Source organism: Xenopus tropicalis, chromosome 1 (genome assembly GCF_000004195.4).
Source record: "Xenopus tropicalis strain Nigerian chromosome 1, UCB_Xtro_10.0, whole genome shotgun sequence".
NCBI classification, from domain to species: domain Eukaryota; kingdom Metazoa; phylum Chordata; class Amphibia; order Anura; family Pipidae; genus Xenopus; species Xenopus tropicalis.
Genome location: NC_030677.2, coordinates 106,548,269 through 106,563,111, shown reverse-complemented (window position 1 = coordinate 106,563,111; position 14,843 = coordinate 106,548,269). Strand labels below are relative to the sequence as shown.

At 39.6% G+C, this 14,843-nt stretch overlaps 1 protein-coding gene across 3 annotated transcripts; it reads right to left on the bottom strand.

The window, feature by feature from the left end:
* Window positions 1-2,449: 2,449 nt before the first annotated feature.
* Window positions 2,450-6,374, bottom strand: uba52 (ubiquitin A-52 residue ribosomal protein fusion product 1). 3 transcript variants are annotated; one of them, NM_001005123.1, is made up of 5 exons: window positions 6,347-6,374; window positions 4,809-4,922; window positions 3,776-3,862; window positions 2,893-2,995; window positions 2,450-2,600 (listed from the first exon to the last, which is right to left on the bottom strand). In NM_001005123.1, the coding sequence occupies exons 2-5, from the start codon at window positions 4,909-4,911 to the stop codon at window positions 2,507-2,509; spliced, it is 387 nt and encodes a 128-aa protein (NP_001005123.1). In that variant the 5' UTR covers window positions 4,912-4,922; window positions 6,347-6,374; the 3' UTR covers window positions 2,450-2,506. The 3 variants fall into 3 exon arrangements, with proteins under 3 accessions (NP_001005123.1, XP_012819998.1, XP_017947893.1); XM_012964544.2 differs by lacking the exon at window positions 6,347-6,374 and adding an exon at window positions 6,326-6,345; XM_018092404.1 differs by lacking the exon at window positions 6,347-6,374 and adding an exon at window positions 5,880-6,344.
* Between the last annotated feature and the right edge of the window lie 8,469 nt (window positions 6,375-14,843).

Here is a 14,843-nt window from a genome sequence, read left to right as displayed (position 1 = left end):
ACCTGTTATTAGATGGTAACAGTAAGTGTTGCCAACTGTCTGTTTTTTACCAGATAGTCTGCTTTTAACAAAGGCTGGTTCAAAACGGCCAGTCTGGGTATAATTGTTTTTATGCATCTACTGCCATTCCCTTGGTGGTGGTGACTGCATCAGTTGCAGTCTATTCTAACATATTCCAATTTTGTGGTAATAAGTGCAGCATCATTGATTAGTCATTTATACTAGAACGCACATGCACTCTACTTTTTTTTTTTTTTTTTCAAGGAGTGTGTACCTACATCGTGTTTAAACATGGAGGCTTACAGCATTGCAAGTCCATGAAGACCAAGGCACCAAATGCATTACTATCTGAAAAACTGTTATAGGGCAACTATAGCCTTAAACAACCTGGTGTACTAACTTCATTTAATACCAGTATTGGCACATTCTGAATTGAGTCCTTAGTGTGTAGCTCCACAACACCTTCATCTATTCTCGCATGTACTAGCCAGTCAGAGGGGCCATTGTGTTTAAATTTTAAAAAATTAGGCCCCAATGATTCCGCAAAGGCCTTTTGTGAGTTCATCCAGTGTTCACATAACCCTCTTCTACATATTTATAAATAAGTATTTTGCATGAGCCAAATGCCACACTCCTTGGGTGTTTGGACAGTGCAAGAAAGAAGATCAATATCCTGTGCAGGCTCAAATGGTTGCTGCCAACCTGCAGTCAAGGTCTTACCCCCCCACTCTGGGAATTGTGGGGTGCCTTTGTGTACTGCTTATCTTTAGCCAGTACTGGCCAAAAACTTAAAGGAACAGTTCAGTGTATAAATGAAACTGGCTAAAATAGAAACTGCACAAAATAAAAAAAGCTTTCAATATAGTTAGGCAAAAATGTAATCTATAAGTTAGTTAGGCAAAAACTTTTAGCTAACTGTATTAGAAATATTTTTTATTTTGCAGTCTGTTTTACACTGAACTTTTTCCTTAATTGCGGGAGACAAGGCTACAGATATCGGCAAAGTCCTTGGATATTAGTCGTCTCGATCAGGCTAGGTGGAATATTTTGAATTGCAAACATTTAGGACTGAATTATCTCACCAATAGGCTTAGAATTTTTACACTTCTACCTGGTCGTAGGAAAGATCATAACTGTAACATGTATGGCCACCATAAGCGTAATGCCCCATGGGGAGATTAGTCACCCTCAATAAATCTCTGCTACCATGGGCTACTAATCATTGCGAAACGCCTTCCCACTCAAAATAATATGATCCGCCGCTGGGAAGGCATACCCATCACTAAATTGTCTAAAGTTTCCTCCTGAAGGAAGCAAAGAGGGAGCAATGTTTGATGCAAATTATTGAAGTGATGCCATAGGGGCTCTGTAGCCAACATATACCCAATTAGGTGAGGAATTATTTCTGGTCATAAAAATTTCCATGGTTCAGGTATCACTTTACACTGCTTATAAGATAATAACCAAAAAGTCAAGATAAAGTACGACTGATCAAATTTGAACCTTCCATCACATCAGATTATTGCTAGGGTCCCACATACCTTTATTGACAATAAAAGACTTACCAACCAAAAACCAGTTAGGTTAGAGTCCTTCCAAAATTGCTGACAGCATAAAATATAACACAACGGCACTAATTACTCGTATGTACTGTCACCCCATCAGGGTGACAGTAGCTACTCAACGGTCTATAGCGCCAATATCCGTTGCATGTGTTTGCACCTGGGCTGGCGTAATAGTCCCGGGTGCAGGCAAAGAAAGCTAATGTTGGCATGGGGCCGATTCTCAGCCTGCGCTTTTCCACAGGCCAAGATCAGCCCCCATGTGGCATTGGCCTCACCCTTACTGTGCCAGATGCTGTCAGATCTACAACCACACCATGGTATGGGTTATAAGTACTTTTTTTTTTTTTTTTTTTTTAACCTGCCATATTTGTTTTTGTTTATAGTAGGTTGGACATTTTATAGATTTCACATGAAAGCACTCTAACCAATGAAAAACATGGGCATTACAAAAACTGCAACTATCCTGGGCTGGTGGCAAAAAAAACAAAAAATTGGAAGGGCCAGCAAGGCATCCCTGAACTATGTAAGCTTCCTGCAAAATTTACAGAATCCCACCTTTTGCTGTTAGTGATTTAGAATATCTCTGTACTGGAAAAAAAAGAAAACCTTGGGAATTTTCCCAAATTTTTTTTTTTTACCTTGCTTGGCTGCCCACATATAACCAGACTACTAGCCCAATTCCATTGTGACTTATTAGCATATCACAACTGGAAGCTGTGGGAGGTAATTTGTTTGTACCTAGCCTGCTTTAAAAACAATGACTGCTAAAGCCCAGTTCATATACGCATATACAGAACTATCAATTCTAACAAATATATACACATACTTATACTGAACTGTTGAAATGTATGTTTTAAAGGGCAAAAATAATCAAGCAGCAAAAATGTCTTCTGTTTTTTTTTTATTTGTTATCAACAATCAAAATAGATGCAAAGGTCAGTTTATTTGACCTTCTTCTTGGGACGCAGGTTATTGGTGTGACCACACTTCTTCTTACGGCAATTTACAGCACGAGGGTGAAGGCGGGCATAGCACCTGAAAGATAAATCATCATGAGAATGGTGCATCTATTGCTGGACTCAGCTACATGCTTTTCACTAGCCAGCATCTAGCAAACTACAAAACCAACCATTAGCCCTTACACTATCAAATACGTAAAGAAAAAGCTATACTTAATATACTATACAATTTATTCAGCAGTTTAGAATAAGTTTGAAAAATTACCTATACAGAAATAACCTGTTTCTAGCATGTTAGGTTGTACTGTAAACTCGTTTAAAAATTATGAGCATTCATTCTCCTAAGATCAAGAGCACAAAAATCTTACTTGCGGCAAATCATTTTGTCACAGTTGTACTTCTGAGCAAGTTGGCGAAGGGAAGGCTCAATGATACCACCACGCAGACGCAACACCAGATGCAAAGTGGACTCTGAAGTTCAGTTTAAGAAATGAAAATATTAAACACTATAAACTAATATAATTTGGGACACAAACATTTTGAAAGATTTAAGAATTATACATATTATACAGACTTTTTTAAATAACTTGAGCGAGTCATAAATGATGCACTTTTTGATACATTGGGCCTTAGATCATAAAGAATATGTAACTGACCAAGTACTTTAAAACATATACAAGACCTATTAGGAAATCAGCATAGAGACCAACTGAATGCAAAACGGGTCTTTAAGGCGCCCAATCTTGTCCAAATGCCTTCCAACTGGCAATAATGTAAATTGCCAGCTACAAAACATGTGCGCCAAGTCAGCTTTCCGAAGTCGAAATTTCGGGCGATTTCGGAAAGCCAAAGATTCATATGTTTTACACTGTAAATTGCCAATAGGAAGGCATTTGAAGGAGACATTGCCATTTTAGTTTAAGTAGCCTTAAAGCATGCAGCTTCATAGAAAGGAATGTTATCCGAAATACCCCATGCTAGAGGCTCTGCAATTTAGAAAACAGATGCCACATCAGTATAGGATTAAATGATTTCTGTAAACTTCAGTAGGTTATATAAACAATTATGATGCATTTTCAACCACAGTTATTTATTTAGTTGGGGACAACTAAAGATAATGTGAATGCATTTCTGTAATGATTTTACCATTAAATATAATTGCAATCCCCATGTATTTTATTATTTTTCTATCATTCTATTCACTATGTACTTTGTCAACAAATTCTCTTTTTAGTATATGAAGCACTGTACCTTTCTGGATGTTATAATCAGATAGGGTGCGTCCATCTTCAAGTTGTTTACCAGCAAAGATCAGACGCTGTTGGTCAGGGGGAATACCTGAGGGAGGAAAAAAAAAAGTGACATGCTTTGAAGGAATATCGCTAAGGAGGGAAAAATCCTCTTGAAAGATTCAGGAAGGGACAATAATGCTATGTCAAAAACTATATTTACAGACCACAGTTTAAACAGAAAGAAAAAAACATTTACCCATGGTAATCTGGTTATCGTGAAAAACATTCTCTTTTACGGAAATTACTCTTGATCCCATTTCACAAATTTGTTCCCCTTCATCCTACTAGGATGCAGTAATAGCTTAAAACTCCAATAGGCCCCAACAACTGATTATAATTCTTTGTTGAACCCACTCTCTTCACATTATATCATGGCTTAAGAATCTAATGACTTATCTAATGATATCCCAAGTACTCATTTTGATGGAATAGAATGTACCCTTTAGACCAAAATTCTTTATTTTAGCTTTGTTGCAATACACTGGTTTTCATAAATGAAAAACAGTGCTTCTTGCAGACACTAATGGGCTTATTGATCAATTTTCGAGTTTGTGAAATCAAGTTTTTCTAAATTGAACACACACATCGAATACTTGCTTATTTATTAATGAGGTAACCTTATGCGATTATAAGAAAAAAAACTAAATTACCTCAAACTTTCGAGTTTATAAACTCAATAAAAGCTATAATATCGCAATTGAAAATATGACTTGCCTTTGCCTAGGACAACTTCCATAGCTTTTGGATGGTGTATTTTTACATCCAAGTATTCCAGTTATTTACACTTCGAGTTTTTGAACCACAACTCGAATTCAAGTTTGATTTTTTTTTTGTGCTAAAAAAACTCGAACATTGATAAATCTCCCCCTAAGTGCTCATTTACAGTAATAAATCTATAGTGCATTTCTACATTAATTCTTGACATTCATATTCTCTCTGCATTACATAGCTGTCCAGAATGGATCTAAATAAAAAATAAACATTCAACATACCTTCCTTGTCCTGGATTTTGGCCTTCACATTTTCAATAGTATCACTGGGCTCAACCTCAAGGGTGATTGTTTTCCCAGTAAGGGTTTTAACAAAGATTTGCATCTTCCCGTTTACTGTACGGACACAAAGAAAAAAAACTGCTAAGAATACAGTTTAGTTAAAAAAAAAAAAAAACACATTTGTAAAGGTTAACACTTCTATTATACAAGGTTATTTTAGCCCATGCCAATATAGAAGGAGTACTGAAACAGTTTGACACCTCCAGTATGAACAGACAGAATGCAAGGATGCATATTTACATTAAACAAAATTCTGATTACACTGCCTGTAAATTAAAACAGAGTACAATGTATCCTCCAGGTCTCTCTAAATGTTTAGCGTTAACATAAGTTTATCATTAAAAAAAATAAAATAAACTAAGATAAGGCTTTCCAAATATGGGAAAAATTGCCAAAACTCAAACAATATGTTGTTTATATCAGGTTGGTGGCTTTAGATTTTAATGCTTAAATAAAACATGGCACTGCACACATTTGGTCTAGCAGCTTTACAGTAAATTGATGACTGCCCATTCCTTTAACCACATATAAATATTAAAAAACAAAGGGAAAGAATACCACACAGAAGAGCAACTGTTCTTGGAAAAGTTCCCCACAGAACATTTGTGAACCTGGTAAAGTAACTTTACATATTCTTTTAATGTTTAAATGGCCTATCTGGATATAACGGAACATTTTGCTTTTATGTATTAAAAGTTTATATACTAAATTCAAAGGCTGCAACCCAAACAATACATACTGATAGTTCAAACAATAACATATTGCAGTAATCTGTTGCAAAAATACATTTGCATGAACAGCCCCATACTATACATACAAGTGCTACAAAACCTCCAGATTCTTCCAGTTTCTCTAATTTTTTAACTAAGTAGGCTATTTTTAGATGAAAACTACACGCTTTGAGAACACCCTTATAGAAATAGCCAACTTGTAATACTTTTACTAAAAAAGTTAAAACTTTATTAGTTTAATAAAGTACATCACGACTATTATGCACCCATCTAGCAGTACCTGGTTTGCCCAACAAGAGATTACTACTCTTGGCCTGTAAGAAGTGGCATATAATTCACTTTCCCTGCCGTTTCCTATACTACCCAGGCCCCAATATGAGTGACCGCTTCCATCAATATTAGTTTGTAACTTGCTATAAAGCCACGCTACTCAGATGTATTCAAAGATGTATAAATAAACCAGGATGTACGATCGCAGCCCTAACTGAGACAGGCAATCATTTATGTGTATGTTAATAAGCACACTGAAGAAGCTGGCTTTGGGCACACGGCCTAATCTCGCTGCACGCCATGCGCTCCTGCGTGCAACGCGGCCGGCAAGGCTCCTCTTGTAGCAGCAAAGCGCTAGGGGATAAGTAAAGAGGGGACAGCCAGGGCCCAGTCATCTCCCTCACACTATGTCAACCCGCACAGATACCCCAGTGCCAACTTTCTATTAGTACGGACACAGCCAGGCAGTATACCCACCCGCACGGCGGCCGACTGATTAGAAAAGGAAAGAAGGAAAGCGGAAACTACGTCTTCAGTAGGAGAATGTAGGCGGAGCTCCAGGGGGACGTCTCTTCCTACTTTACGTGCATTATGTCTGTATTAGCCTGGGTACAGTGGAAATCGTGAGGCAAAATTGGGGAGAAAGCCATCTTTGTTATTGGCAAATGGCATAAAATCTCAGTTTGAACTGTTAAAAAATGTTTTGTATGACCCAAGAGTACTTGACTTTTTTTAGCAGCATGACAAAGTTAAACCGTGTACATGTCAGTGACATTGCTGGTCGTCCCCCTACTATGGGCTGCTCCCCACTGCAGCATCCACCCAACATCCTCCAGCTCCCCCCAGCGTCCTCCCCAACATCCTTCAGCTCCCCCCAACATCCTTCAGCCCCCCCAACATCCTCCCCAACATCCTTCAGCTCCCCCCAACATCCTTCAGCCCCCCCAACATCCTCCCCAACATCCTTCAGCTCCCCCGAACATCCTTCAGCCCCCCCAACATCCTTCAGTTCCCCCCAACATCCTTCAGTTCCCCCCAACATCCTTCAGCCCCCCCAACATCCTCCCCAACATCCTTCAGCTCCCCCGAACATCCTTCAGCCCCCCCAACATCCTTCAGTTCCCCCCAACATCCTTCAGTTCCCCCCAACATCCTTCAGCTCCCCCAACATCCTTCAGCTCCCCCAACATCCTTCAGCTTCCCCAACATCCTTCAGCTTCCCCAACATCCTTCAGCTCCCCAAACATCCTCCCCAACATCCTTCAGCTCCCCCCAACATCCTTCAGCCCCCCCCAACATCCTCCCCAACATCCTTCAGCTCCCCCGAACATCCTTCAGCCCCCCCAACATCCTTCAGTTCCCCCCAACATCCTTCAGTTCCCCCCAACATCCTTCAGCTCCCCCAACATCCTTCAGCTCCTCCAACATCCTTCAGCTTCCCCAACATCCTTCAGCTTCCCCAACATCCTTCAGCTCCCCCAACATCCTTCAGCTCCCCCAACATCCTCCCCAACATCCTTCAGTTCCCCCCCAACATCCTTCAGCTCCCCCAACATCCTCCCCAACATACTTCAGCCCCCCCAACATCCTCCAGCTCCCCCCAACATCCTCCCCAATATCCTTCAGCTCCCCCCAACATCCTTCAGCCCCCCCAACATCCTCCCCAACATCCTCCAGCTGCCCCTTACCTTCCTCCAGTGTCCTCCCCAGCGTCCCCCTGCTCCTACCACCACCAGCTTCCTCTGCTGCGCCCCAGGGCTCTTCTTCTCATCCTCGTGACGTCACACGCACGTCTCCCCTTAGCGCCGCAGCTTCTGCACTGTGAATCGCTTTTTGTTAAAACTGAAGTGAGCGGTGCAGAAGCTGCGGCGCTAAGGGGAGACGTGCGTGTAACGTCACGGGAGCGGAGACCTTTAAAAGCGGGACAGATCCGCGCCTATCCGGGACAGCGGGACAGGGTGGCAAAATCGGGACTGTCCCGCGTAAAGCGGGACAGTTGGGAGGTATGATTTATGGATTGATTATCTAAAAAATACCTGGTACCTAAAAACTTTGAGTTTTTTGGCTGCACTGATTGTGTTTGAGTTCCATGCAATCTTTTGAGCATAATTTTTATTTACCCTGGTTTCCAGCTTGACCACATGTTGGCAGCGTTGTGTACTTTACATTAGAGGGCACATTTATCAAAGTATGATTGAGTCCAAATACAAAAGATTCATATTTTTTTCTAAGTTTTTGAACTGTGCATATTTTGTGCGACTTTTTCGTTAATTTGAGCAACTTGTGCAACAAAATCGTATCGTATCGAGTACGAACGTTTTGGATTAATTAAAGTTTTTTTATCATGACATTCCTTGGTCCAGGTTGGAGCTGCAGAGTGCCATTGAGTCCTATGGGAGGCTTCCAAAAACATGCACAGATGGATCAAAGTCAGAAAGGTTTTCCCGCCGTTTACCATCCTTCGGATACGAAAATATTGTGACTTTCAGAACGCCATTACGATATTATCGTGACTATTATGATTTTTTCATAAGCATATTCGTGACATTTCCGATCATCAGAAATTATCGTATTTAATCCAAATTTTTCCCATTTTGTGATTCAAATTCGTACTTTGATGAATGCGCCCCTAGATGTGGCCTTTTTTTGGTTTCCCTAATGCAAAGGTTTATGGTATGACATCAGGGCTGGTTTAATAAAAGGCCAAGGACCCAATTATACTGCTGCAATGTTGTCATATGGGTATATAGAGTGAGGCTCTAACAAATCATTAGTACCGTTGTAATACACCCATTGGGATATTTTTTTGAACGTGATTGCTACTAATTAAGGAACTCACTAGCTACATATCCTTCTGTATGCAATTAATCTAGAACTTGATTAGAAATAATTAAGCCAACTACTAATTGTCCTGTCTAGACTCTCTAATAGAGATTTGTTTTCATAAGTATGTATTATTAACAATGAGTGCTGTGAACCCTTCTCTTACTGAACATGCAAATTGGTAATTATGTACATTGCTTTGGGATGAACTATTTGTCACTATTTTTTAACTACTGATTTTGATTTTACCTAAATAAACTGATTGATTTTATCACCAGTGTTGGTTTTTGAGCGCCAACTCTTAGGGGCAAACACTAGAAACACTTTTTGGATTAGATAGAGGAAGGCAGCTCAAAATAACACAGACAATAGATAAGAGTTGTGGGGTTTTTTTTTTTCTTCCCTTTCCTTTTTTTTTCTTCACTTATTTTTCACATTTGGTCCCTTAATTATAATGAATTCACTATTTACACTGATAATTGGTTTGAAGCGCGGACAAGAATTATATATATTATATATATATATATAAAACAAAGAAAAGCAGGCACTCACGTAATATTGGAGTAGAGAATGCCTGGGTGCAATATACACATAAGTATTGTACAAAATGGAAAAGATACCGCACTCACAGGTCTTAGTGCAAAATAAAGAAAACATTTTTTATTGTGTTAGACTAACGTTTCGGCTGTCCCTGCAGCCTTTCTCAGGGACAGCCGAAACGTTAGTCCGACACAATAAAAAATTTATTTGCACTAAGACCTGTGAGTGCGGTATCTTTTCCATTATATATATATATATATTATAAACAGCTCGAGATCAGGCACTCACGTATCAGAAAAGGTAACAAGTGCCTGGGTGCAGACAGTCAGAGATACAATACAGCAAATATAATCCGCACTCACAGGACTTAGGAAAACAAAAAATATTTTATTTGGCAAACGCCAAATAAAATATTTTTTGTTTTCCTAAGTCCTGTGAGTGCGGATTATATTTGCTGTATTGTGCTATATATATATATATATATATATATATATATATATATATATATATATATATATATATATATATATATATATATATGTGCATTTGGTGGCAGAGGCACAGACTTGACATGTTGCCTTACTACCAGCCTGCCTGGGACCGCCACTGGACCAGTTTCAGACATCTACCCTCCAGACTCCAGCCAAATCACTTTCTTAATGTCTGTCCTGGTGGCTAGAGATGTAGCGAACCTCACAAAAAAAAGTTTGCGAACCCGTTCGCGAACTTCCGCCAAAAAGTGTGAACTTTTGCAAACTTTGCGAACCCCATCGACTTCAATGAGAAGGCGAACTTTAAAACCTAGAAAAGCCATTTCTGGCCAGAAAACTGATTTTAAAGTTGTTTAAAGGGTGCCATGACCTGGACAGTGGCATGCAGGAGGGGGATCAAGGGCAAAAATTTCTCTGAAAAATACGTTGTTGACACAGCATTGCATTTTGTGCTGTAAAGGGCAGAAATCACACTACATTTCTAAACTTGTGTAATAAACTGCTTTAAAACGTCCGGCGTCTACATGCCAATCAAGTTGTGTAAAGGTTACAGCCGGTTCACACGCAAAGACAAAACGCCGCAGTAGTGGATACGGAATATATTATTGCTGGTGGAAAAACATTGCTCAGGTGATTTTATCGCAATGCAATGTCACTACTATGTGTAAAAAAAAAAAAAATTATGTGAATGTGTGGTTGGTGCTTAGTGCACTACTATGAGCAGCACACCTGTCTCCAACACACACAGACGGAGCTGCAGTACACAATGAAAAGAAGAGTAACAGTAATCAGAAAATAAAAGCAGTCCTTACAAGGACTATTGGGTTACAGCAGATGAGATCAGCAGGACAGCTGTCCCCAGCAGCTACATACAGAGCAGTAGAAAGTAGATTACTAGTCAGCAAAGCTACCTAAACTGTCCCTCAAACCCCTGCACTGCTCTCTCCCTATGCTAACTCATCAAGCACACACAGGCAGAATGTAAAATGGCTGCTGGGCTTCGGTTTATATACGGAAGGGAGTGGTCCGGGGCTGGTCCAGGAGGGAGAGCTGCCTGATTGGCTGCCATGTATCTGCTGGCTCTGGGGTGAGAGGTCAAAATTTGGCTCCAGCTAAGGTGAACCCAAAATTGCGAACATCGCGAAAAGTTCGCGAACTTGCGAACACCCGATTTTCGTGCGAATTAGTTTGCCGGCGAACAGTTCGCTACATCTCTACTGGTGGCTTCCTAAGTACTCATGTCCTGCCCACTCCACCATGCCAGCTGCCTGAGTAGCTCCTCAGCTTCACTCTACTCCACACTGTGTACCACAGCTGTCTGGCTGGCTGTACACCTGGTTACCCACAGTGCAGAGATTCACACTTATGGAGTGGGACTTTTTCGTAAAAAAAGAAAACTGCCTGGCCTGCCCTAAACAACACTTGTTTAAAGATGGTGTTGCTGCGTCATGACGTCACTTAATTCATATTTCTTTTTTGAGCACAATGTTTTCATGATTGCTGTGAGCCATTGTGATGAAAATTAATAAAATGTATATACTGTCCTATATTTTGCCCACTGGATCTTGCTATGTAAGATTTATCTGTCATCAGAGTAAATGCTAAAAGAAGTAGCTGTATAGCAATCAGACATAAGCCAAGGGGCTTTCCACTACCAGTGACCATCTGAGAAATATTACTGATCATGGTACTTTGTCCACTCTATTTGCTTAAATAAAGGGGCAGCAACACGAGTGCAATGAATAGTGCTAAACTTACATTTTGCCTACTGGTAAATCATAAAAATCCATGGCTTTTGGTATTTCTTGAGTGAAACTAGATTCCCTGTGCACAGATAACCTGGTGAAATCCAATTATCTACCTTACAAAAACCAAACATGCCCATGGCTCTGATGGGGCTCAATGCTGGGCGAATCACTGTTACAATCTGCCTTCTACTTGGAGAAAAAAAAAAGAGCTGAACTATAAGGAATAGAAACTGTGGCTGAAAATTCTACACACAGTGCCTTTTCACTGTGTGTTTCCTCTGTACGGCCAGGGTTGATGATGCTGTACACACAACGCTCAGCTCCTGTCTTGCACATTTCTCTCTGTACCTTGCTAACCTGATCCCTTGGCCTAGCCAGCCCTCACTTCCTACCTGCTCAGTGACTGCCCTTATGTTGGTGCTGTGTGTGTAACTGTCTCTCCCCTCTGTGTCACACTCTTGCAGATCGCTGACCTCTTATATTGGGATGGGGAAGGTGGCTCACAAGGATTTTGGCACAAGGCCAGGTGGGGTTAGGGTTGCCACTTTATCTAGAGACAAATACCATCCTTCCTATATTCTTGTCTTTCTTCCCTATTACATTGGCACCAAACTTCATTTTTACCAGCTCGGGACCAAGGGTATTCTGGATAATGGATCTTTCCATAATTAGGATCTTCTTAGGATCTATCTTAAAAAACAATAAAACATGAATTAAAATCAATAGGATTGTTTTGCATCCAATAAGGATTAATTAAATCTTAGTTGGGATCAAATACAAGGTACTGTTTTATTATTACAGAGAAAAAGAAAATACATTTAAAAAATCCGATTTATTTAATTAAAATGGATCTATGGGAGACAGGCTTTCCATAATTTGGAGCTTCCTGGATAATGGATTTCCAGATAACAGATCCCATATCTGTATTATTTTTATTTACACCTTTTCTTTGTATTCATATTTACCCCCTACTCCCCATTTTCTTTCTGTATTCCCTATCTAATCTTCTTGATAAAATAAAGAAAAATTGAAAAAAAAAATGACACTGCAGTATTAACACCCATGTTGTCAATGTATAATGCTGATGTAGGTAGATGTTTTCCCAGTGAAACACTGCAGCCCTATCTACAGTATTTATTTTACTTTATGTGTATTCTGTGGACACAGAATACAGAGCAGCGATCCCTGACCAGTGGATTGTAGGCAACATGTTGCTCACCAACTGCTTAAATGTTGTTTCCAGTGGCCGCAAATGAGGTACTTAGTTTTTAATTTCTGGCTTGGAGGCAAGTTTTTATGCATAAAAACCCAATGTAATGCCAAACAGAGGCTCCTGTACACTGCCAGTTCACATACTTGGTAGCAAGGGGCTACCAAATAGCTAATTATGGCTCTTATTTGGCACCTCCAGAGCTTTTTCATGCTTGTGTTGCTCCCAAATAAAGAGTATGTACTCATGTATCTGTGACACTGATACTGTGCTTGTTACAAGCTGGCATTGAATATGAAGGCACAGCATTTCCTAGGTGAGTGTGCCTAGAAAAATACAGCTCAAAGTATGCCCTTGCGCCACTCAAACATGTTGATTCAAAATAATATTTAAAAAGCTTGTTAAATACATCACTGTGTGCCTCACATTAAGCACAGCTAAAATTAGATGCTGTCTTCCTTCTTAGCTTGGCACATGTGCAGAAGCCTTTGCTTCTGGACAGTTTGACTCTTGTGGTGTCTAATAGCATGCAAGTACACTGGTGATCATTTTATGCCCACCTACTACTAGTGTATATATTGGTATTCTGCAAAAGACTGGGTACAGGTATAGGACACATTATCCAGAATGCTCGGGACCAAGGGTAATCCGGATAAGGAGTCTTTCTGTAATTTGAGTCTCCATACCTTAAGTCTACTAAAAAAAACAATAAAACATTAATTAAACCCAATAGGACTGATTTGCATCAAATAAGGATTAATTATATCTTAGCTGGGATCAAATACAATGTTCTGTTTTATTATTACAGAGAAAAAGGAAATACATTTTAAAAATCTGAACTATTTGATTAAAATGGAGTCTATGGGAGACAGGCTTTCCGTAATTCGGAGCTTTCTGGATAACAGGTTTCCGGATCACGGATTCCATACCTGTATTATATTATTTACAGATGAGCTACCTAAATTAAGTTTACACTTGTCAGAAAATTTAAAGCTGCATTTATACATCATGCAAAATAAAAAGTCTCTCACATGGTAGAGATAAAAATCACACTATTTGTCAGAGAAGCACCAAAGCCATAATTTTTGTATTCAAACTTCTGATTGATTTGGTTAAAATATCGAGCCCTAATTTGATAAATTACATGCATTTTGAGCAAAAACATGTCATGTCATGTTCAGTTGTCCAAAGCTTTAAAGGAGAAGAAAAGGTAAAAACTAAGTAAGCTTTATCAGAAAGGTCTATGTAAATACAGCCATAAGCATGCACAGAAAAGCTGCACTGAGTAAACATGTTCTTAGGGTATCTGACTTCCTCTCTCAGAAAAATCCTTCATTCCCTGGGCTGGAGTCTGTGCAGTGCTCTCCTCTCCTGCTCCCCCTCCCATAAGAATTCATAAAACTCACTCCCCCCACCCTTAGTAATATGTGATCGGAGGGCTAGAGCTAAAGCTGCAAGCAGAAAGCTTGGAAGACCAAGCTAAAACGAAGGCTGCAATCTTAAACAAACAGAGAAAGTTTCTAGGGCTCTTTACTCATATATGGTAACATTTTTTGCAGAATAAATATAGCATTCTAGGTGGCACTAATGTGGCGAATCTATTGGCAGTAAAATGCCAAATGACTTTCCTTCTCCCTTAAAGGAAAAGTAACACTAACATTTTTTAAGTAAAAAAGCTATTCTACCCTGCACCAATAACTGCCCTATCCTGCAAACCACTTAGTATTTTGAATGCTTTAATAGAAAATACCTGCTAAAACTTGGCTTCCTGTCAATTGAAATATGGCGATATGGCGAAGGAAGGAGCAGCATCCACTATGTGACGATCGATTGATCGAGCCTAGCCTTCCTTCTGTATTGGAAGGAGTCAGGCTAGGCTCGATCAATCGATCGTCGCATAGTGGATGCTGCTCCTTCCTTTAGCAGTTATTTTCTATTAAAGCATTCAAAATACTAAGTGGTTAGCTAAGTGAATAGCTTTTTTACTATTTTAGTGTTTCTTTTCCTTTAAAGGCATCATCACTTTAAAGATTTAAATTCCACAGATCTCTTCATGTTAAGGCATGTGCCATAAACCCAGTGATCCCAATAAACGAAGAAAAAGTGAGACAAAATACATATAAAAAAGGCCAGTTCTTGAAGCAGCTAAATATATCTATCCA

Excerpts from the sequence above, each read along its gene's own strand:
- uba52 (NM_001005123.1), bottom strand. The coding sequence starts at position 4,911 with ATGCAAATCTTTGTTAAAACCCTTACTGGGAAAACAATCACCCTTGAG. Across the intron at positions 2,996-3,775 it reads TGATTATAACATCCAGAAAG|AGTCCACTTTGCATCTGGTG; the intron begins GTACAGTGCTTC and ends ACTGAACTTCAG. Across the intron at positions 2,601-2,892 it reads GACAAAATGATTTGCCGCAA|GTGCTATGCCCGCCTTCACC; the intron begins GTAAGATTTTTG and ends TTTATCTTTCAG.